This window comes from Carya illinoinensis, chromosome 9 (assembly GCF_018687715.1).
Source record: "Carya illinoinensis cultivar Pawnee chromosome 9, C.illinoinensisPawnee_v1, whole genome shotgun sequence".
NCBI classification, from domain to species: Eukaryota; Viridiplantae; Streptophyta; class Magnoliopsida; order Fagales; family Juglandaceae; genus Carya; species Carya illinoinensis.
In genome coordinates, this window is record NC_056760.1 from 26994914 (window position 1) to 27017500 (window position 22587).

Consider the following 22587-nt stretch of genomic DNA (forward strand, 5'->3'; position numbering starts at 1 on the left):
TCTGATTCCTTTTGGGAATGACATTTACCGGAGACACAAAATAGCCATAACAATTCAATCCCAGATATTAATGTAAGCAATAAAGTTTTCCTGCGGCAACATATTATCGCCACAAAATATCAATTATACTGGCGATAAAACTAAATATTTGTGCATATTATTTCCGGCTACTTTGTGTACCTATTGCGGCGAGATTTGGCTACCGGTAAAATGCATTGTCGATAACAGTAAAAACAAGCCGAAATTTTCTTTCTGGCGCTAGTCAATAGCGGCTAATGTTCGGCGATAAAAATTAAGCCGGAATTATTTATTTCCGGCTATTTAGTAGCTTTTTCCGGCTATATGATTTCGCCAAAAAAGGGTATAACTCTTGAAGTGTCAAGTCCCACATTTCTAGTTATGATAGACTTTGATACCAGTTGTAACACCACAATGAAGGCCCAAATTATATGGTCTATACTCTAAAAGGACTAGTTAGTGATACAATTTGGAGTCTCATTAGAACCATATAAAGAGCAAGAACTTTTCCTTCTCAAGCAATATGGGATCACATATATTACTTACATTTGTCCTTATCATATGGGGTATCGCATGGCATGCTTTGTACATAGATCTTTTGTTTGTCTCTATTTTTTACCTATCACTATACCTACTTGATACTTGCTAGGCAAGCGGTTTTATACTCATATGATGCTCGACTTAGGGGCTTCTAACTATGTGACATACTTGACTTTGTGCTTGTGACATGCATAGGACTAGGGCTCATGACATACTCGGTTTAAAGGCTCATGACATGCTTGGTTATAGGCTTGAATCATGCTTGGTTCGGCTTTTATCATATTCAGTTTTAGCCTTTAGGGCTTCTATAATGCTAAGTTTAGGGCCTCTCTCATGCTCAGTTTTAGGGTTTAGACCATACTTAGTTTTAGGATTTCATAACCTAGCTATTTGGTTTAGCGTTTAGCCATGCTCGGTTTAGAGTTCATGGGGCTCTCTTTCTTTCCTTTTGACTCTAGATGTTAGAGTTTTGGTGCATCTCATAATGGAGTGGGTATTTACCTAAGGGCAATCCACAACCTAACATGCATGGATGGGGAAGCCAAGAGTTTTGGGGTTTCAGAACCCTAAATCCCTTGACTTATGGACGATTCTATCACATCTCTACTTATGTCGCACCATATGTCAACCTCTAGAAAGAAAATAGAGAACTTTTTGGTTCGGTGTACACCTACAAATCTCAAAGATTTGCTCAAACTTGACCATCCATTTATTTGCATCGTGGGCCCGTCGATAGACATGAAGTTGGAGTATGGGTTTTGTTGTAGTTGCTGTCAATTCTCTGCCACTAGTTGGCGTATTAAGCTACGCTATTGTCTCCACTAAGGTCAAGTACTTACTACTATCTCTCGTTGGGCTATTCTTAGGCAGAGGCATCTCGTGGTAACCAAGGCAAAGCCATCTGCCTTTTCATCTACCTCTTGAGGCATCTTCCAATATCTTGCCACAAATCCCGATATTGCATGCACAGTAATTCTTAAGATAAGATGCATGATGCATCTAATAATATTCAAATTTTATTATGTAGAGTATTATTAGATGTTGCATTGTAATTGAACTACTTTGTATATGTTTAATTTTATATGAACGAATTTTGTTTCTTATTAAAAAAAATAGAGTTATAATTACTTTTTTGTATTTAAGATTTCAACGAACAAAATATGCATAATTAAAAAGAAACACATCCCATCAAAATAATCGCCCCAAAACCAATTTCAATGTTCCAACTATGTGTGGTCCTGTATCGTAAGCATCAACAGAAATCAAGATTTCAATACAAATCCAACACAAAACTTTATAATCATGATTTTTCCTATGATTTTTGTTTACCCAAGATTTTTCTTCATTTGTTTCTTAAACTTTTTTTTTTAACATTCTTCTTTGTAATTAACGTTAACCATATACATATTTTGTTAAAATTGGAAAACCTTTATCTTTGGTTATTATAAATATGTTTCATGTATCTATATATCGATATAACAATGTGGGTAGATACCTCGCAGCTCACCTAAGCCCATGGGCTCTTTGCTAGTTACCTTATCACATTATCGACCCTCTTAACCGGATGTGAGTACATCAGAGTCCATATGATGCGGCAACTTGTAATTCGCATTCACTGCATTTACAATATGATACGGCAGTTCGTAATTCATATTCACCTTATTTTTACTATGTTGCACCCACTAGTATTAGGTGCTACTTCACTCCAAAATCATTTAAAAAAATCCATTCAAAATCTATAGATTGTACTTCTTCAATCTAGGGGTCACCACTCAAATTTAGGTGCTCCAAAGTGGATAAAGGAGTTCCACTACGATATTTTCTCATCTTAGCATTTTGGGTTATGACAAAGCCTATATTCTTTTTAATGCACAACTCATAAACATGTGACATGTGACTTGAGATGATGCGTAACTTTCATGCAACAATATCATGTACTTATGTTATATACAAAGAGTGCATCACGTGCATAGCTTGAAATAATTAGAATATGCCGGAAACATAAACATAGATATAACATATGAAAGCTCAACAAAGCATATTTCATTTCTCAAAACTTCTTAACATGTCATTTGAACTAACAACTTTAGCAAGCATCATTTGAGCATAGCATGCACATATAAGATATGAATTATGGCATTTAACAAGTAGCAATTCCATAGTTCAATTTGAGCAACCAAAATGCAAAGTTTACATGTAAACATAAATATATCATCCAAGAGTAAGTTAGAGGCTAACTTACAAACTTTTCCTTACTTACAAAGAGTATAATCCCCATGGGTTAAAATAAAAGTGTACTAACCTTAGAGAGATCCTCAATTAAAACGTAAAGGGTTACAAAACTCTAAACTTATAAAACCTAGCGAGAGTTTCACTTTAACCTCTCAACTCTAGAAGATTATGTCGAATATTACTGTACACGTCGACCGATAAATTGGGTTTCTTCGGGCATCATTAAAGGATACTATGTCCTCAATAGGCCATCGTTTAGATATCCTATCTAAACAATGCATACCTGTAGCTCTACTTATCCATTTTTTACTTTTGTGTTTAGCATTTCTTATTATGTTTTGTTATCTTTTTGTAAAGAACAATATTTGTTAATATATTTCTTGTTTATTTATTTCAGTTCTTAACAATATTTTAATTTACAATTTCCTGTTTAATATTATAAAATTTATTTTTGTCTGAATATTCAAATTTGCAAATTTAAATTTCAATATACAAACGTTCGAACCTTAAGCACATACATTCAAATATTAGTGCATATCATTCACACGAAAAGACAATACCTTCGAACTATATAGCAATAACATTTGCATCTCTATATTAACATTCGAACGAAATTCATCCTAACAATATAAACTTAATTTTAAAACAGTAAGTTTGCATGTAAATATTTTAACGTTCAAATAAATTTTAAAATGTTCATATGTATAACTATATGTTTGAACTTATTGTCTACATTCGCATGTATAATGATATACCTTCAAATGTATTGATCTAAAAATTGACAGCATATTTTTAACATTCGAACATATGTTCAAATGTTGGTCAATTTATCTTCCAACTTTAGTAATGATTGGAAGAAACCTCACTAAAAGTTATATTTGGTGACGGTTTATTGACCATCACAAATTTTAAACTTATACAAAAACTCAAAGCTGTTATAGTACATATTTATGCATATTCTATATTTAAGATTAAGGGCGGGCATGGATTGAGATACAAAATTTTCATCTAATCTCATTTTAGCTCATCTTATTTTATTCTCAAACATAATTCAAATATAAAATTTTTAAATTAATCATTACAACTTTTTCAAATTAATCATTACAATTTTTTCAAACTTTCAAATAAAAAATAAAAAACAATCTCAACCTTGTCAAATCCCTAAACAAAAATAATATTATAAACTATATTATTACAAGATTTTAACTTTATAATATTTTTTATTCAACTTTTTCTTTCTCCTTTCTCAAAACCTAAAAAATACTTAACTCAAACTATTTTACTACTATTCACAATATATCGTACTACTATTTACAAAATTCTTATCCTATATCACTCCCCAAACCTCCCCTAAGAAGCATATATGTTTCAACCACAATCATGAGACTCATAGCAAAATAATGTGTTTAAATCTTTTAAATACATACCAAGAAACAAAACCATTCCACAACTTCTAGTAAAGTGTAGCAAGAATACCATTTAACATTTAGGCTTGGTGTAGATACAAAAGTATTCCCAATTTATCTAATCTAATTATTATAAAATTTTCAAATTCTTACACAAAATATAATAGACAATTTAAAATTTTCAAATCTCACAACAATAATAATATTAAAAAATAATATTTCTACAATATTTTATTTAACTTTCAACTTTTATCTCAACTCATCTCATCTCAACTCATAATCCAGACTTCCCCTTTAAATACACACTACAAAAACAAATATATGCAGCATCTTCATATAATAAGTTTACGATCAAGATCATAGAACCCACAATCTCCAGATTTATTAAAAAAAAAGGACCTAAAATGAGAAAAGAAAACTACGTAATCAGGATGCAACACCAAATGAGTACATATCCTATTTCTAACAAAGAACGAAGAAAATGTAAAATAAGTAATTAACACAAAACTTTTTAATTAATTAGTACTCCTCCATAAGCAAGATCCAATCTAACACTTGTCTAATACGAGAAACTCAGTTTTTTCAATAATTAGACATTCGCAATAATGTGGAGGAACATATATATACGCTCTGGGCAGAAGCCAACGTGATAAGGCCTAGGCCCCACGTATTAAGCATATAAAGACTCATAAGTAGCTGCATTCTCAGTAAGTGAATAACAAAGTTGGCAACGACTTCCCATTATATTTTTTTTTATTGGTAACCAAGAAGTTCAATTAATAAAAATAGGTAAAGTTTAAGTACATAAGGAGTATACATAAGGAGTACCTAACTAGAGTTTATGAGTAATGCTATATACAGTCACTTTTGTGTACTTCCTGCATACTCCATTGATATAATTAGTTAGATTAATTTTGTGTTAATATACAACTAATCATATCACTAGATTGTATAAAAGAGTCTGTAAAAGTGACTGCATATAGAATTTTTGTTTTTCGAATTGTTTCAACTTGTGAATTACCTCATAGGCTTCTCCAACTTGCTAGAAAATCTACCAATCTAAGAGGCATGACCCATGATAATCCAACTCCTGTAAAAAAAAAAATCATTTCACATGGTCCTGACCACCTTGCAATAAGCAGGTGATCTATTGATTCATCATTCTTCTTACACATGCAACACTTGTCCAAAACTATTACCCAACGCGATCTCATGTCGAAAATTTTAGATTAGTGTTACGAGGTAACTAACATGATCATATCCTTACATGTATGTACGGTAAAGAACATATCTTTTATAAAAATATTATGCATGTTCGCTTCCATTGGAAGCCCATTTTTACATACCTAAGTCATGATAAAATTAAAAAAAAAAAAAATCCATGATTTTACGTAAAGAATTATGCATTAAATTATTTATAAAAATTCATGATTTTATGAAAAGAGTTATGCATCAAAAGATTTATGAAAATTCATGATTTTGTGCAAGAGTTATACATTAAAATATTTATAAAAAGCCGTGCATGATTTTATATGAGAAAATATGTATCACGGAAATTTATGAAAAAATGCGATTTTATTTGAAATCTATGATATGATAAAGCATGATTTAATTTGAAATTTATAATATGATATGACAAGTATGATTATGAGGAAGTATGAATAATAAGATATGTATTAGCCTATGTTATAATATGAAGACTAGCATATGTTATGAGCATATTGCATTGTTAGGCCTTACATGCTGGTAGTGCATCCAATGTGTATTCCTTATGTATAGATTCCACAACTCATGGCCATAGGTGGAATTGGAATCCACTTAGATTTGCTAACACTAACTCACGAGGGTCAACAATGAGCACCGGTCTATGATAAATAAAATAATGAAATATAAGTTCATGTTCATGTTATTTATGTATGTATTTATGTGTATGCATATTTTCAAGAAAACTCTATGTTTATTATGTTTATTGTATGATGTGTTGCTTATTAAGTATTCAACTCATTTTTTGTATGTTTTTATGTTTTTAAAACACTCCAAATTAGAATATTTATGAAGGTATAGCTGTAAGATGTGACTTAGTCCAGGAAGCATGATAGTGGCCTAGATTACAGAGAGTTTAATTTGTGATTTTTATGGCATAATTTTTTAAAAAATTTAATAAATAATTCTACCTACTTTCTTTTATTATCTCAGTATTTTAATAAAGAAATATTTGATTTATAGAATCTTTGTACATGTCACTTCCTTTAGAATAAAAAATATATGTATTTTTAAGTCAAGGTTCAGTAATAGCAATCCGGTTACTGAAAATTTCTAAAAATGACTTTATTATTAATCGTGGAAAGTGGATTGTTACAGGACAAGAGCTCATGTGAGCTCAAATATATCAGGGAAAATGTCTTAGAGGTTTCTTTCACTGCACCATTTGTCATACCAAAATCTAACACCAGAGCCATGCATCCTTCACTTGCTGTGGCCTAGGCGTGTAGTTCTGATGTCCTAGGACTTCGAATCCGTTTGGTAAAGTGATGCCTTTGAGACGAATCAACTCAACCCATGAAAACATGGGACCAATAGGAAATCAACTGATTTGGGCAATGCATATAAAGGACCAGTGGGACAACGAAGTGCATGGAATCGTGGGTAATCGAGACACAGAGGGAAATCTATGCGGCTTGAACCGATTTGGATAGAAAAAATATGAAAATCGACAAATAATGCAGTAATACTCTTTGCAAGAGGACAAACCTCTTTGAAGAATCGATCGAGAACTCTCTGGAAAAGAGGAAAAAAAATAGAGGATGATGGCTTATCACGCCAATAATGTTTACAAGCAACGTTACGTATATGAGGTAGATGGCAAAATTGGTATAATGAGCGAAATGACCAAAAGGGCAAGCTTAAACCCATCAGCAGAACCACACATCCAACCGTACTTCTATCCGGCCATCTAAATCATGTCAAAGAAAATATCTTAACTCCCTCTTTTATAATAAGAGAGTAGGTAAATGATCAAGACCAGTAGATATAGGTGTAAATATAAAAGAATAATAATAGATACGATTATAGATTATGTAAAGGTTGTATATTTTTTTTGAAAAAAAAAAAGACCTATCATTAAAAAATTAATTTTTTATATAAATTTTATATTTTTTTAATTTTTTTAAAACAACATGTGTACAACGTTTATCAATTCTATAATTGCAAGTGTCATCTGTCAACAAAAATATTCAAAATAAGTATTGATATGTTCTTTTGGGGAAATGCATGGCTTCGCGGTGAGTTATGAGGAAGTGACAATGTTAACCTTACGTAAATATCAAATTTTTCTGGTAGGAGACACTTAGATTATAATTAATTAATTTAGAGAGAAATTTGTTAATTATGAATGACAATGGTTTGCAAAATGTGGCTAAGGGCATTGGTATTGCCTTAGCCAAATGCTAGTGCATCTCCAAAGTTTGGCTTAATACCAATATGAAAATAGTCTTCATTTGAGTCGTCAAAATGAGGAAGCTTTACATATGAGCTACAGTACCACCAAAGTTTCTTTCAAATTTAAAGATATATTGTTCATCTTCAAAAAAAAATTAATCTTCTAAAAATATACACAAACATACATAATTATTTCATTTTTGTATATGAAAAACTAATATATTGCATGAGCAGGAAACTATTAAAATTAATATAGAAGCAGGATTTCATGTAAATATACATTTTTTGTATATTAGCTTTATGCAAACTAATATACAAGTAGAGGTAAGGTTCTGGCCTGCACATTTTTTGTAGATGAAAAATAATAGGTTGAGGAAAAATAATAGTTAGGAAATGAATCATTTAAGTAAAAATTAAATTATTAATTAATATATGATTAGTGTAATTGTAAAATATAAGAAAAATATTATTATTAAAAAATAATATTATATTATTATTTTGACTAATCGAATATGAGGTTATATTTTGAATGGTTTAGATTTTATGTAAAATATATACTTTTAACTAAATTTTAGAGATAATTTTAATAACAAATAATGTCAATGATGCTTAGATTCTGATTGAGTCTCAATAATTTATTTATTTATTTAATAATTAAAGAAGTACTGTATTTTAATAATATTATAAATTTGTTTAAAAAAATTTTAAAAATATTAATTTTTTTACTCTTAAAACAAACCTTTTCGTGCTAGCACTACTCTAAAATTAAAGTGGCTATGGCAAGTTGGCAACGAATGACAGATCGACTGGACATACGGCTGTGAAAGTCTGTCAATGGGCACAATTTTTGCATGGGTGGCTCCACGGTCACACAAGACGCAATTTTCCATATATTTTGTTAATATTTTTTAATATTTTAATTTTATAAAAAAAAATATTCATAATATTATTAAAAAATATTTTCTTAATTATCAAAATCTCCATCGACAATATTGCCCATATACAAAAGCAGCATCTCTCTTTTCGCATGCCATGATATAAACGGACAAGCAATCATGATATGGTCAGTACGTAGGTGCATGACTGTAACACGTAACTTTTTTTTTAATATCTTTTTTTTATTTTTTTTATTTTTTATTTTTTTATTTTTTAATATTGAGAAATTGGGGAGGAAATCGACCCAAACGTCCCTTTTGGAGGTAGAGTTTCATGCCATTAGGCCTTTGACGTGACACGTAACAATTAAAATTAATAGTTTCGCGATTAGGTAAGGGTATTGCTACTATTATTTTCCTTTAAGTAAACGTGCTTTATATATATATATATATATATTTATTTAATTTTATAACCTGATATATGAATGAGACGAGACGATGACCAAAATCCTTATAAAAAGATTATTCTCTTTCATTATAAAAGTTGGATTCAACCAATGAAATATATATAACAAAGAATTATGTTGGGACCAAACAGTCCCAAAGACTCTCTCTCAGCTCACACACCCACACACTCTCATCTCATCTCTATATCCCTCTCTCGACGTGCTCTCGATCTGCTGAAGTGCCTGAAGTTGGGAAGCCATTGATAGATCACAAAGACATCAGCGCCGGCGATCCATTACTGTAAAACCAAGTAAGTAAAGTTCAGAAATCCATACTCAAGTAGTACTTCTCATCCTTATTATCTATATTTGATGGATGTTGAGCGTACGTTCATCATCTACTGCTGTTTCATCTAATTCCGGCCGGCACAGTACTTTATTATGTGTTTTCATGGCAGTACTGTAAAAATTAAAGCTGCCTCTATTGATTCTAATGGCGCATACATACATATATATACATACATATATATATATATACAGCTCGCATTATTCGTTTCGATCGGTTTTCAATCCTAGATGGTAGTGGGACCTGCCTGTAAAACGTAGCTAGCTAATTCTGGAGACACAAGTACGTACAGTAATATGATTATGCATACGTACCTTTAGCTACAAAATAGGGAAATGATAAACTTATAATTATTTCATTATCACTTTATTATAATTTATAGTGTATTTATTTTTTCTGTATTTTTTTAATATCTTTAATTATTAAGAAAAAATTTAAAAAATATATAATTTTACTGCTAGTGACTTTCTTAATTATTAAGTAAAAATAAAATTAAAAATTAAAATATTAAAAAAATAATAAAAAAGTACTAAAATAGCGATAAGAATATCATTATTTTACAAAAGAAAATGATATTCTTACTATTCAACTATAACTTATCTACTACTCTTTTTGTATTTAATTTTTTTTTAATTTTTAATTTTACTTAATGATTAAGGAAGTGAGTCTTAGTAAAGTTATATTTTTTTTTAATTTTTTTTTAATGATTAAATATATTAAAAAAATACTTAAAAAATAAAATAAAAATAAAAAAACTTGAAATGCATTTAAATGATAGATAAATAATAAGAGAATGGTAAACCTATCACTGTCCTTTTACAAAATATATAGAAAAGAATGAATAATAATGTTAGGTGATGATGTTGAAGCCTGTTACGTACGTATTTCTGCATACGGCCAGTTTGGGTTTTTATCATTGTTTGTTCTCACCTGCTATATATAATATTCAATATTATGGTAAGTTCGTTCCATCGACCATTCTCCCACGCTCTAGAAGGTATAATATTACAGTTGAATCTTCAATGGGAGAGTTTGATATTTTTTTTAATATATATATATATATATATATAAATATAAGATTTATATAAAAAAAATTTATTTTTAATAATAAATCACATTTTTGTTAAATATAGTACGTGAACTTTACATCCTAAAACTTATGTATCTAGGATTACTCTAAGGAAATGTTCGGAAACAACTTCTATGATCTCATTTTATCTCATTTCATTTCATTTTCGTCTCAAATATTATTCAAATATAAACATTTCCAAACTAGTTATTATAATTTTTTTCAAACTAATTATTAAAAAATTTCCAAACTTTCAAACAAAAATAAAAAAAATTAATTTTTTCAACCCGTTTATAAGTCGTACATGTCTTAACGGGTCAACATATTTTGACCTGAACCCATTAAGATCAAACCCAAATCCGTTAAATTAGTATTATGTTTGTATAAGATTCACGAGTCGTATTATATATTGCCACCTCTACTCCTAATCATAATGGTACAAATATTTTAGGTGTAGTTTAGATAGTGATATAAGATGAAATGATTTTAGATTAAAGTTAAAATTTAAATAAAATATTATTATTATTTTGAGATTTAAAAAAATTAAATTATTTATTATATTTTATGTATGAATTTAAAAAAATTATAATGATGATATGAAATAAAATTAAATATTTTTACTATCGGAATTATGAAAATCTTAATGAAGATTGTATGGCGTTAGGTCCCGCATAAAAGAAGATCAAGACAAACAATATTATTTACCTAGCTATCTTTTACAATGAGTAGTACAATTATTAAAAGCACTGCTGAATAAGATAAATTAGTGCAAGCCACAACCAACCTTCACATCCCCATTCCCAATGTATGTATACTAGTAGCTTTAATTTATCCAACTACCAAACACGAGCGCACACACGAGTACCGACCTCTTTTTCCACAAGATCATGATCACGAGTCCGGTCTTCGCTTCCCTAATAAATCATTAAACCACTCATGCATTACTACATGACAGCAAGTAAAAGCAGCACAGCATGCATTAACGCACAGTCGCAAGAGACATCGATGATCAACTGCTGCATGCATGTTCCAAAACGAAAGTGCAGTTCATGCATAACTTGAAACAGATCAGCTCAAACCCAAAGCCAGAAAAAAAAAAAAAAATGGTTTCCTACCATGTTTCTGTCTCTTAACTGTAAGTCAAAACTCTAATTAAAACCGACAGTCTTGAGTCTGATCTCAGACAAATTAAAGAGTAATTGCTGTTTGATACTTAATTTTTTGTCTCGACGTTGTTGCCCTTTCCAAGACCGACCAAATTGCGTCTCTTTCAGCTTGGCTTTGGAATCTGTGAAAGTTTGAACTATTGCCATCGAGAGTAACATATAATAATGGAAGTGTAATTCTATATACAATAATAATATTGTAGGTAAACGCGCGTAATTATTTTTAGAAAAAATAAGATTTATTATTAAAAAATTAATTTTTTATATAAATATCATATTTTATTTATTTATTTTTAAATAATTATATGAGAGTAGTATAATTTACCATTATAAATATCTTTTCTAGAATAGTAAAGCTATTCTTCTTACTTTTAGAGCCAACCAGATCAATTCCTTCTCTTTCCTTTAAGTTTTGGTATAAGTAGTTGAGACTTATTTTGAGCTGGGGTCCGGCTAACTTATAGTTGTATATGAGATGAGTTTTGCTATATATAAGCATAGTTACGTATTAATCTGTGTATATTAATACTGATTCATTCATACTTAAAATTTAAATTAACATTATTTTCAACAAAATCTACTTTTTGACCAATTACATTATATTGGTACACAGATTAGTACACAATTATACTTGTAACTATATTTTTCCATATGAGATATTTCTATATGAGTTTTGCTACTTACAAATAAAGTTGCGTACTAATCTGCATATCAATATTGATTCTTTCATATTTTATAGTTAAATTAATACTGTTTTTAATAAAATATATTTTTTGATCAATTACATTAAATTGATACACATATTAATATACAATTATACTTGCAAATGCATTTTTCCCTTTCATATATTTTATATCTGGATTTGTCGATCCAATCTTGATTTTGAAGGTGAAATAAGGCTATATATTGGATTTATCATTACCCAATGCATTTTCCATTCTTTAATATTGCTCGGTATCAGAAATTGCAGTTTTTGTGGATGTAAGCTGACTGAAAATGTGGTGGAAAATTATCTAGTGGTGGTTGTAGGATCAATTGGAGATTGGCTACTTTTGGGATGTTTTAATAATTAATGAAAAAAATAATAATCTATTCATCTCCTTTAACAAATTAAAATAATCCTCTGGACTACCCAAAACTTTATTATAATAATCTCAACTTTTGTAGAATGCTACTAATATATACCTATTGAAAAAGATGTAATCTCAATACTAAAAAGTTAATGAGATGAGAAGAAAGTTAAATGTTGAATAAAATATTATTATAATATAATTTTTTAACATTATTTTTATTTTAAAATATGAAAAAGTTAACTTATTTACTTTATTTTTTATGAAAATTCAGAAAATGATTTGTACAGGCTCTAAAAATATTATAAAAGCCTCATACGTACAAGATTTTGTAAAAAAATAGACCCCACCTAAAAAAATGTAAAAGAAAGTATTTTTTTTAATTATTAATGAGACCTACTTTTTAACAAAATGCTTGAGATTTGTCTATTTAAAAAGTGTACCTAATATTACTTGATAGATAAATATAAGTGGAAGGACATGAGTTCTCTAGTTATTTAGAAAAATTCAATGTTTGTATATAGACGTTCTAGGGGATCCGGATCTAGATCATGGGATTAACATTTCAAGTCAATATCTCTTTATTTTTTTGATCAAATTAGTTCAATATTTGAAGCTAACTTATCGTTTCCTTTTTCTTTTTTTTTTCTTTTTTTTTATTCCTTTTTTTTTTTTTTTTTTTTTTTTTTTTTTTGTGTTTAAAGGATTATATATATATATATATATATATAGACCAAGAAGATGGATGAGAGATTGCTTAGATCAGAAGTACCAAAAGAGACTAGCAATCTTCCAAAGAGGATTTGGGTGGAAAGCAGAAAAATATGGAAGGTAGCGTTTCCTTCCATGATATCTAGGGTTACTCAATTTGGACTGTTTGTGGTGACACAAGCATTTATAGGACATCTTGGTGAAGTGGATCTTGCGGCTTATGCACTAATACAAATCATTGCTATACGATTTGCAAATGGAATATTGGTAAGAATTTTTTTTTTGTAATTTAGTAACGATATGTATAAATTCTAAATAGACAAGCTACGTATAAACCCTTTATCAAAATGTAGGTTCCATTAATAAAAAATAACTTTTTTTACACTTTTTTAAGGTGTGGTATATTTTTTTACAAAGACTTGCACGGCATTATTTATCTATTTAAGACTTGAACAAATCATTTCTATATTTTGTTATCCTTTATTTAGACCTGCCTTTATGATGTCATGAATTATTTGAACTAGAAAGATTAGAAAACACATGGTAGCTACACATTTAATCTTATAGATAATAGGACAAGTGACGGGAAGATAGAGAGGGAAAGTAGCGTGTCTTACTGAAATGGGAAACAGAGCAGAGTGGAAGGAAGAGAGAGCTTGCAGTGCGAAGTGTGACTGGGTTCGGCATGACATAATGGCACAAGGTCACGATGGGCGAGTGTGGTTGCGGCATAAGAGAGAAAACAGAGTGCGAGATCAGAGACAAAATGATGGAGACATCCTTAAAAAAAATATATAGAATGCCCATTAATGAAAATGAATCGTCTTTCTATTTCCAAGTAATAAAAATAAAATGGGACAAAAGTTTTGAATTTAATGTTAATTTTTTGTTCGTAGTTGGGCATGTCAAGTGCTACTGAGACTCTATGCGGGCAAGCGTTTGGAGCGGGGCAATACCACATGTTGGGTATCTACCTGCAAAGGTCATGGATCATCAATATTGCTACTGCAACAATCTTGGCCCCTGTTTTTATCTTCTCAACACCCATCTTCGAGCTACTTGGTGAGGAAGAAGACGTAGCAGAAGTTGCTGGATATATCTCACTTCTGTTTATTCCAGTTCTCTACTATTTTCCCTTTGCCTTCAGCATTCAAAAGTATTTACAAGCACAGATCAAAAACAACGTTGTCGGATTTCTTTCAACCGGGGCATTCGTTCTTCATATTCTCTTGTCTTGGCTTTTTGTGATCAAACTCAACTTTGGAATCCCTGGTGCAATGGCTTCAATGGTTATCTCATATTGGTCAGTGGTGATTGGAATGTTTGTATATGTGTTCGGAGGTTGGTGTCCCAACACATGGAGAGGTTTTACAGTAGCCGCTTTTCATGATTTATTACCAATCGTCAAGCTCTCAATCTCTTCAGGTGTAATGCTTTGGTAAGTCCAACTGCTGTTAACTTATATATATATATATATATATATATATATCTATATATATTTGGTTATTATTATTATTATTATTATTATTAATTCTAATTCTAATGTGTTTTAAAAAAGATTCTTAATTCTCATTCTCTTAAAATTTTCGATTGTTTTTTTTTTCCCTTTTACTTGACGATTATTATAGTTAAACCAATGGATATTAATGAGCCTTCACGTAAAGACTAAGGCCATGCTTTTTGAAAAAGGAATGTTGGCTTCATAATATTAGTATCATAGTATGTGAGCAACATGAACTTTTAAATTAAACTTTCCTAGCTGGCTAACTCGTATCATATTGAGTTGAAATGTACGTTTGCACCTTGTATGAATTGGCCGTTATGCATCGATCCCGGCCCTTAGGATTCTTGAAATTCATCCATTAATTTCTCTTGCTGATTCATGTATTAATGTAGAACTTATCAACTTTCCAACATCTTAGGAACAGGCAACGTGCATATAAGCTAGTAGAACTTGAAAGCCTACAATTGTAGAATCAGTGAAACAAAATGTGTCTGGAATAGACATGCATATACATGTTTTTTTGTTTTTTTTTGGGGGGGGGGGGGGGGGGGGGGGGGGTGTTAGGTTTAAGAAGAGACATGCATATACTGTTATAGCTAGCTCTCATATGATGTTACTTTGGTAGGCAATTCCACAACCTTTTAGACACAATTTATTACGTTGTAGCTTGCATGGGGATTCTTCAATATTTTCATATTCATAATTCTATCCAAATCCTTCTATGATTTTGTCGAAATATTCATTATGGTTTGTTTTGTAACCCTCTTCTAATCATCTCCTTACTATTTTCACATATTCCTAATAGCTTAGAGTTATGGTACAATGCTGTTTTAGTATTACTGGCGGGATATGTGAAGAACTCCACCGTTGCAGTATCCGCCTTTTCAATTTGGTAAGTAATTACTTTCATCATTTCTCCTTTTTTATTTTTGTTTGATCTTATTCGATTTTACTATAGTACGGCCAAAAATATCTTGAGTTGAACTGATTACCTCGCAGCCTCAATATCATTGCTTGGGAATTTATGGTCTTCTTTGGCTTCTTATCAGCTGCAAGGTATTGGCTTTTATTATGATTTATGTTTTTATTTGTTTAATGATTGGTATATTGAAAACTAACAGATTATCTATCATCTCCTTTCTATAGTGTCCGAGTTTCAAACGAACTAGGGAGAGGAGATGCTGAAGCTGCAAAATTTTCCATTAAAGTCATTACTAGTACTTCCATATGTCTTGGAGTGTTTGCTTGGATTTTGTGTCTAGTGTTTGATAGAAAAATCGCTTATTTATTTACGAGTGATGAGGAAGTTGTAGAATCTGTGTTAGATCTATCTACCCTGCTTGGTATATCTGTGTTACTCAACAGCATCCAGCCAGTATTGTCAGGCATGTACTGATTTTTCAATATGTTGCCAATGAAAGTCTAGGCTACTTTTTGCTTATATAATATGCTATGTGTTGTGTTTTGTAGGCGTGGCAGTTGGTGCTGGTCGTCAAAGTCTGGTTGCATATATTAACATTGGTAGCTATTTTCTGATTGGGGTGCCAGTAGGAGTTCTTCTTGCATATGTAGCCGATCTAGAAATAAAAGTAAGAAGTTTTCTTTCTTTTCTTTTTTCCTTCCCCATTTAGAAACTTCTTTCTTTTCTTTTTTCCTTCCCCATTTAGTGTTTGATCTAGAAATTATAATGAGCAACTAATTAAGCAACAATTTCCTAATTGAGATGCTTTTTCTTGTTGAAAAGTAATCTGGATTTATCGGATGGGACTTTGCCAATACTACCATCTTAGCTATGATATGATTATGCTAGCTTTAGAAGTTTGGATTATGCCATAACTCTTCTTCCCTGAGAAGATATATAGATGCCATGTGTGTGGACGACATTGAACCCAAAACTTGCAAGGAATCCATTCAAATGCTAATGCAATATTGTCAGTTAAAACATGCCCATGTCCTTAAATATTCCTTAATAAAATTTTCAGGGCTTGTGGATTGGAATGATCATTGGCATCGTGGTCCAATGCCTCGTGCTTGGCTACATTACTTTTAGAACCGATTGGAATGAACAGGTAAATCAAAATGCTCATGATGAATCACATATACAATTAGTATCAACAGTCAACACCAATGTTTTCCGATTAGTAATATGGATGTCATTAGAATGATTACACTATTAATGTTGGTTTTAATTGATGCATTTTTCTATAGGTCAAGAAAGCATCGGAACGCCTGAATAGATGGTTTTTGAATTCTCCCGAAGAATCTAACAGAAATTCTGCTTAGGAAATGTACTGATTTCCTTAAGTTGTATTTGATGGATACTATCGTATTAATTAGTGATAACTAGACAAGATTGAACCTATTTGAAGTTGTATGCTTCTTTGGAAGAGAGATGAATTTGATAAAAATCCTTAGATTTCATCGATTGACCCAGTTATATATTATTTAGAGAGAAATGAACACCCTTTTGATCTTTAGTTAAAACAATTATTTTCTAAAGCCAAATTTATTTGACTTCCGGCCTCCTACAAAAGCAGGAACAAAAAAAAAAAAAACAAAAAACAAAAAACATGCACAATTATGACCTTTTTGGAAGAGATTGTCACTATTATTTTGTTATGTACTATCATTTCTATCAAGAGATCAATAAAGTATCAAATCATATTGCACAATGTGTAAGAGCACGTAGACATATATGGATGAACAATGAGAAAGCCAACTTGCCTTTCTGATTCACTTCTTTCTATTTAAATAATACACAAGTTAATATATAGGTTATAGCTTTACAAGTTAAATATGGAAAAGAACAGATTTAATGAGTAAAAAAAATGGCAACGTATACAAGAGAAGATCAACAAATCATAGGAGTAAAATAAGGGATCATATCACGTTGATCAAGTTGTAGCTGCATATCAGGATGGCTCATGAATGTGTGCTACATTTTCGGGATTTCTAGTAAAATTTGGTCTAACACCCCATCTCAAATTGATGGCGATCATGATCATGATTAATTTGGACCAAAGAAATGCAAATCTTGGAGCTGTTTGACTTTTTATGAACATGTCGCCAATTTGATCAGTTGTTGAAAAATGCTTGACTCGAATATCTTTATTGAGAACTTTTTCACGGATGAAGTGGTAATCAACTTCAACGTGCTTGTTTCTAACATGAAAGACTAGATTAGATGCCAAAGCAATGGCTCCAATGTTATTGCAGCAAATTATTGGAATAAATGGAAGTTGAATTCCAAGTTCCTTCATTAGCATTCTTATCCAATATAGGTCAGCAATTGCAATGGCTATGCTGCCGTACTCGGCTTCAGTGCTACTTTTGGAGACTATGGGCTGTTTCTTTATAATCCAAGTGATGAGACTAGGCCAATCATGTAGATTAATATCACCGAACAAAAAGTAAAGACTGTAATCAATTGTACCTTTGAGATGTACAATATTGAAAAGTTCCAACAACACAACAATATTCAGTTGGATCCATCAAGAGAGCACCATTTTTAGATGAGAGTTTGGGTCCTAATGTAGTTGGACAATTGAGAGGTTTGGCACCTCCCATTTTGTGCTTTCAAGTAAGTCTGTAATGTATCGTGTTTGACGGAGGTGTAGGCCATGTTTGTCATGGGTTGCCTAGACACCTAGGAAGAAACTTAGCTCACCCAAATCTTTAGCAAGAAATGATTCTTTGAGAGACAAAATAAAGGAGTCAATGGTAGTCTTGCTTGAATAAGTTACAAGTATGTCGTCCACAAAAATCAACACATACAATTTCACAGAATCATTTGTATAGGTAAAAAGGGAATAACTATTATTAGATTCAATGAAACCATATTCCAAAAGGCATCGGGAGAGACAGTGAAACCAAGCATGTGGTGCTTGTTTTAGGCCGTATGGTGACTAATGTAACCTACAAACATGATATGTGTAATTCTTATTAATGAATCCTTTAGGTTGCTCCATGAAAAGCCCTAATTTGCTTATGCTAAAAGAGGATCATGCTTAAAGGCCCTGTTCATTCTTGATGTTGCTAACATTAAACCTACACTATTTCTCATAACAATTCCAATACCACTAATTCCTCTAGCCTTATCAGTTGCAATATCCCAATTAACTTTTATCCTGTTGGAAGGGGGAGGTTCCCATGGTTGCACCAGCATGCTAGTAATAGCCTTTGCATTGACATTTTTACCATAGTCTTAATGTAAATCCTTCAAAACTACTTGAGATTGCAAAAACACCATTTTGGGACGCTAAAATTCAGTATGAGAAATGAAATTATTCCTTCTATGCTAAATATTTCTTGCCACTATTGCAATTTCCTCCACAATGCCAATCTCGAAATCTGAACAATAAGTCTCAAATAGCTCTAAAATTGTTGTCTTCCAAATGGCACACTTTTGAATTTGTTTAGAACATAGGCTCCAAATATCCTATGCTTCTGGACACAACCATAGTGCATGCACTACTGGCTATTTTACAAAACAGATAGGGCATTTAGGATTGTCAACAATTCTTCTCTTAAAAAGGTTCAACTTGGTGGGCAAACCCTCTAAGCATGCTCTAAACAAGAAAATCCTATCTGCAGAAGGAATATTTGGCTTCCACAAAACTGAACATACTTCTCTACTGTCATTGGATACTGAAGGTTAACCTTTGGAGAGATCCTTTAACTCTTTCTAAAAATGACAGGCACTTCTCACACTAAACTAAACATTTGATGTCCCCTTCCAAATCAACTTATTTGATTTATCAGTGCAACTAATGAGATTCTTCATTATATTCTTAGCATCCTCTTTTGAAAACAACCCTATAATTAGAGAAGCTCTCCAAGGGTTTGTCTTTAGATCAATCAACTCATGGGCAGTGGCCTTTTCATCTTCAGCAATGGCAGCACCTTGTAATCTAAAATTAGTGGATCTTTGAATCCACCTGTCCTTCCAGATTTTAATCTCTCTGCCATTGCCAACTTTCCAATAAATGTCCTTCTCAAGTAGTCCTCGAGCAGCAATTATACTTTTCCAGATATAGGAAGGCTTACCCCCCCCCCCCTCTCTCCCCGAGCGGGGGTTTAGCTTGGAAAAAGTGATATTTTGAGAAGTACTTTTGTTTCAGTACTTGGGAGGCTAAAGAGCGAGGATCTTGTAGAAGCCTCCACCCTTGTTTAGCAAGCATGGCCAGATTGAAGTCCTCCAAATCTCTGAAACTCTCTTGTTGTTCCCACCAAAAGTGTTGCATCACTTTATTGATCTCTCTCAGCAGTGTATAAGGGAGTTTGAGAACTACCATACTATAAGTAGGCAAGGCTTAGACAACAACTTTTAGAAGGATTTCCTTGGTTGCATGTGAGAGGGATTTGGCTTTGAAATTGCTAATCCTCTGTTTGAATTTTTCCAAAATGCTAGCAAAGGACTTTGATCAAGCTTTTCCTACCATGGCTGGGAGACCTAAATTTTTTTTCATATGATAAAAAAAGGGACAAGCTACGTGGCTACAACCAGCAATCATGATATGGCCGATAGGTACGTACGTGCATGAACGTGGCATGTAACAATTAAGAGTAAATTCTTTTAGCGAGTCTTCATCTGGCTAGCTAAGAGCATTGGCAATGAGATAGCCATTGTAAAGTCTAAAATGGAACTCCAATGTGATCTTTTGACCATAATATGGACTTCTAGCTAGATTAGTCCACATTGGACTAGCTATCTTAAACTCTAAATAATAATATAATATTATATATTTTAATAATATTATAATACTAAATGCAAAATACTGCAGAAAAAAAACGAAGAAGAATAAAGCTCACCGATAAACAGAAGAAATAAAACTAAGCTAACAAGTTAAGAGTAAAAATCTATCCTCCCAAAAAATAAATAAATAAATAAAACTCTGAAGAAAAATGAAGAACTGCCGAACCGACAAAGTGCAAGAACGTCTCCCAGTACAAATGAAACTAAAACTAAAAAGAGAACGAAAAGAAAATGTTGTCAAAAAGTGAAAACTACGGAAAAAATATCCAGGTCCAGCCACCGTAAATGAAAAGTTTGGAAAAAAGGAAAACCAAAACCGCCGAACGTCCCAGAAAAAAAGAAACAAAAACTAAGAAAGAAAGAAAATGAAGAGAGAGTCCACCGTAAACAAAAAGACTGCCAAGAAAAAAAAAAAAAAAACTAAAACTGAAACAGCCCCTTGTCTTTCTTTGCAATCCACGTCCCAGCCTCCACAACATGCTCTATATGTGCTCTGCATTTTGTCCAAAAGCCTCCACCCCCTGTACGTCCATCCAAGAGCCATCACTCATGCCCCATATGTGCTCTGCCTCTCCCTTTCACGTCCCAAAGCACTCCAAGCATAGCCCCACATAGCATTTGGTTGGGGCTTTCCAAAAATGCCCTCTCTTTAATAAGCCATTGCATTGTTCTTTTATTATTTCCATAAATGCACTACAGCACATTAAAAGTATATTTCTTTAAAGGCAAATATAGAACTTTATGAGTGTAAAATATTGGCATCAATTAATTTGACATCTAGTACTAGAATTTGATGCATAATTAAGTGTTAAACTCTTCTTTGATGAAATAAATCTCTTACTAAAGCAACTTAATTATGCATTTCTAACACTTTATCACACCCCCAACTAACGTTTTGCTAGTCTCTAATAAATAAAGTGAATGAAAACATAAAAGGGAAAGTTACCAACTGCCATTCCAATAAATCTGAAAGTCACATGCCATGAAATACACTTGTTGAGTTTAAGAATGTAGAAATAAATTAACTAGAAATTAAGTATCAATTGAGAGATTTATACACAATTTAGTAAATCAACCAAGGGAATTAAATGTAACCAAGTTTGCTTTCTTTTAAGTGCATAGGAAAAGAGTTAGAATTTCAGGATTGACTACCAAGAGGCATTAAAAGTTTCAATCACAACAGCTAATCTAAGATAACCACATGGTTTTACTCTAATTCAAAACCATTGTAATGGTGACTTTCACGCTATTACACTTTAAAAGGCCATATTGTCTTATTTATTAAGGTCCCTAGTAACAGACAACCTTTTCCAATACATAAATATAAATCATATATGATTTTTCTTTTTCTTCTTCTTCTTCCCCCTTTTTTTAATCAGGATATGGTTCATTAGAATCCCAAATAACCGAAGTACAAAATCAACAAATAATGACCCAATGTAGTCTTTCTTGGCATTTTGAGCATGTGTTGTGTGTGTTTTAGCAAAACTTTTAACATATTCCCTTTTAACAACTAAATAAAATGGATAAGTCCCCCTTTTGATCTAAACTCTTATTTCACTACATTGAACATGTTCCATGACCTCAACAAATCATTTTCCAGCATGTGAAAATCAGAAACAGGAAATTTTATGCCAACATATGAGCAAGGCATGCAAAAAAAAAAAAAAAAAATTATCTTTCACCCTCCAACTAGATTCTAGCATTGTCCTCAATGATGCAAGAGAAATGAAAAAATTTACACAAAGAGAGCAATTAAGGGGCAAAACAGCTAAAAGAAGAACCAAGTAGTTGAAGAAAAATTGAAGGAAAGAGGACAATGAAGTACCTAGGCAACTTTGAAAGGAATGCAACCAAAATAGAAATAAAAATTGAATAACAAAAGAAAACAATGAAAAGAAATGGACAAATCAAGAAACCATTAATTAGGATCAAGCAAATGTAGAGTGAATTCCTTAGATACAAAGTGAGAAATAAAAGGCTTGAGTCTTTGACCATTAACCTTAAAAAT

The 22587-nt window shown here is 31.6% G+C and overlaps 1 protein-coding gene across 2 annotated transcripts; it reads left to right on the forward strand.

Moving 5' to 3' along the window:
• The first annotated feature begins 9069 nt into the window (after positions 1–9069).
• On the forward strand, positions 9070–17242 carry LOC122275093 (protein DETOXIFICATION 25-like). 2 transcript variants are annotated; one of them, XM_043084041.1, is made up of 9 exons: positions 9070–9266; positions 13311–13584; positions 14214–14755; positions 15627–15713; positions 15821–15877; positions 15968–16206; positions 16292–16410; positions 16804–16890; positions 17030–17242. In XM_043084041.1, the coding sequence occupies exons 2-9, from the start codon at positions 13348–13350 to the stop codon at positions 17102–17104; spliced, it is 1443 nt and encodes a 480-aa protein (XP_042939975.1). In that variant the 5' UTR covers positions 9070–9266; positions 13311–13347; the 3' UTR covers positions 17105–17242. The 2 variants fall into 2 exon arrangements, with proteins under 2 accessions (XP_042939975.1, XP_042939976.1); XM_043084042.1 differs by lacking the exon at positions 13311–13584.
• Positions 17243–22587: the final 5345 nt, after the last annotated feature.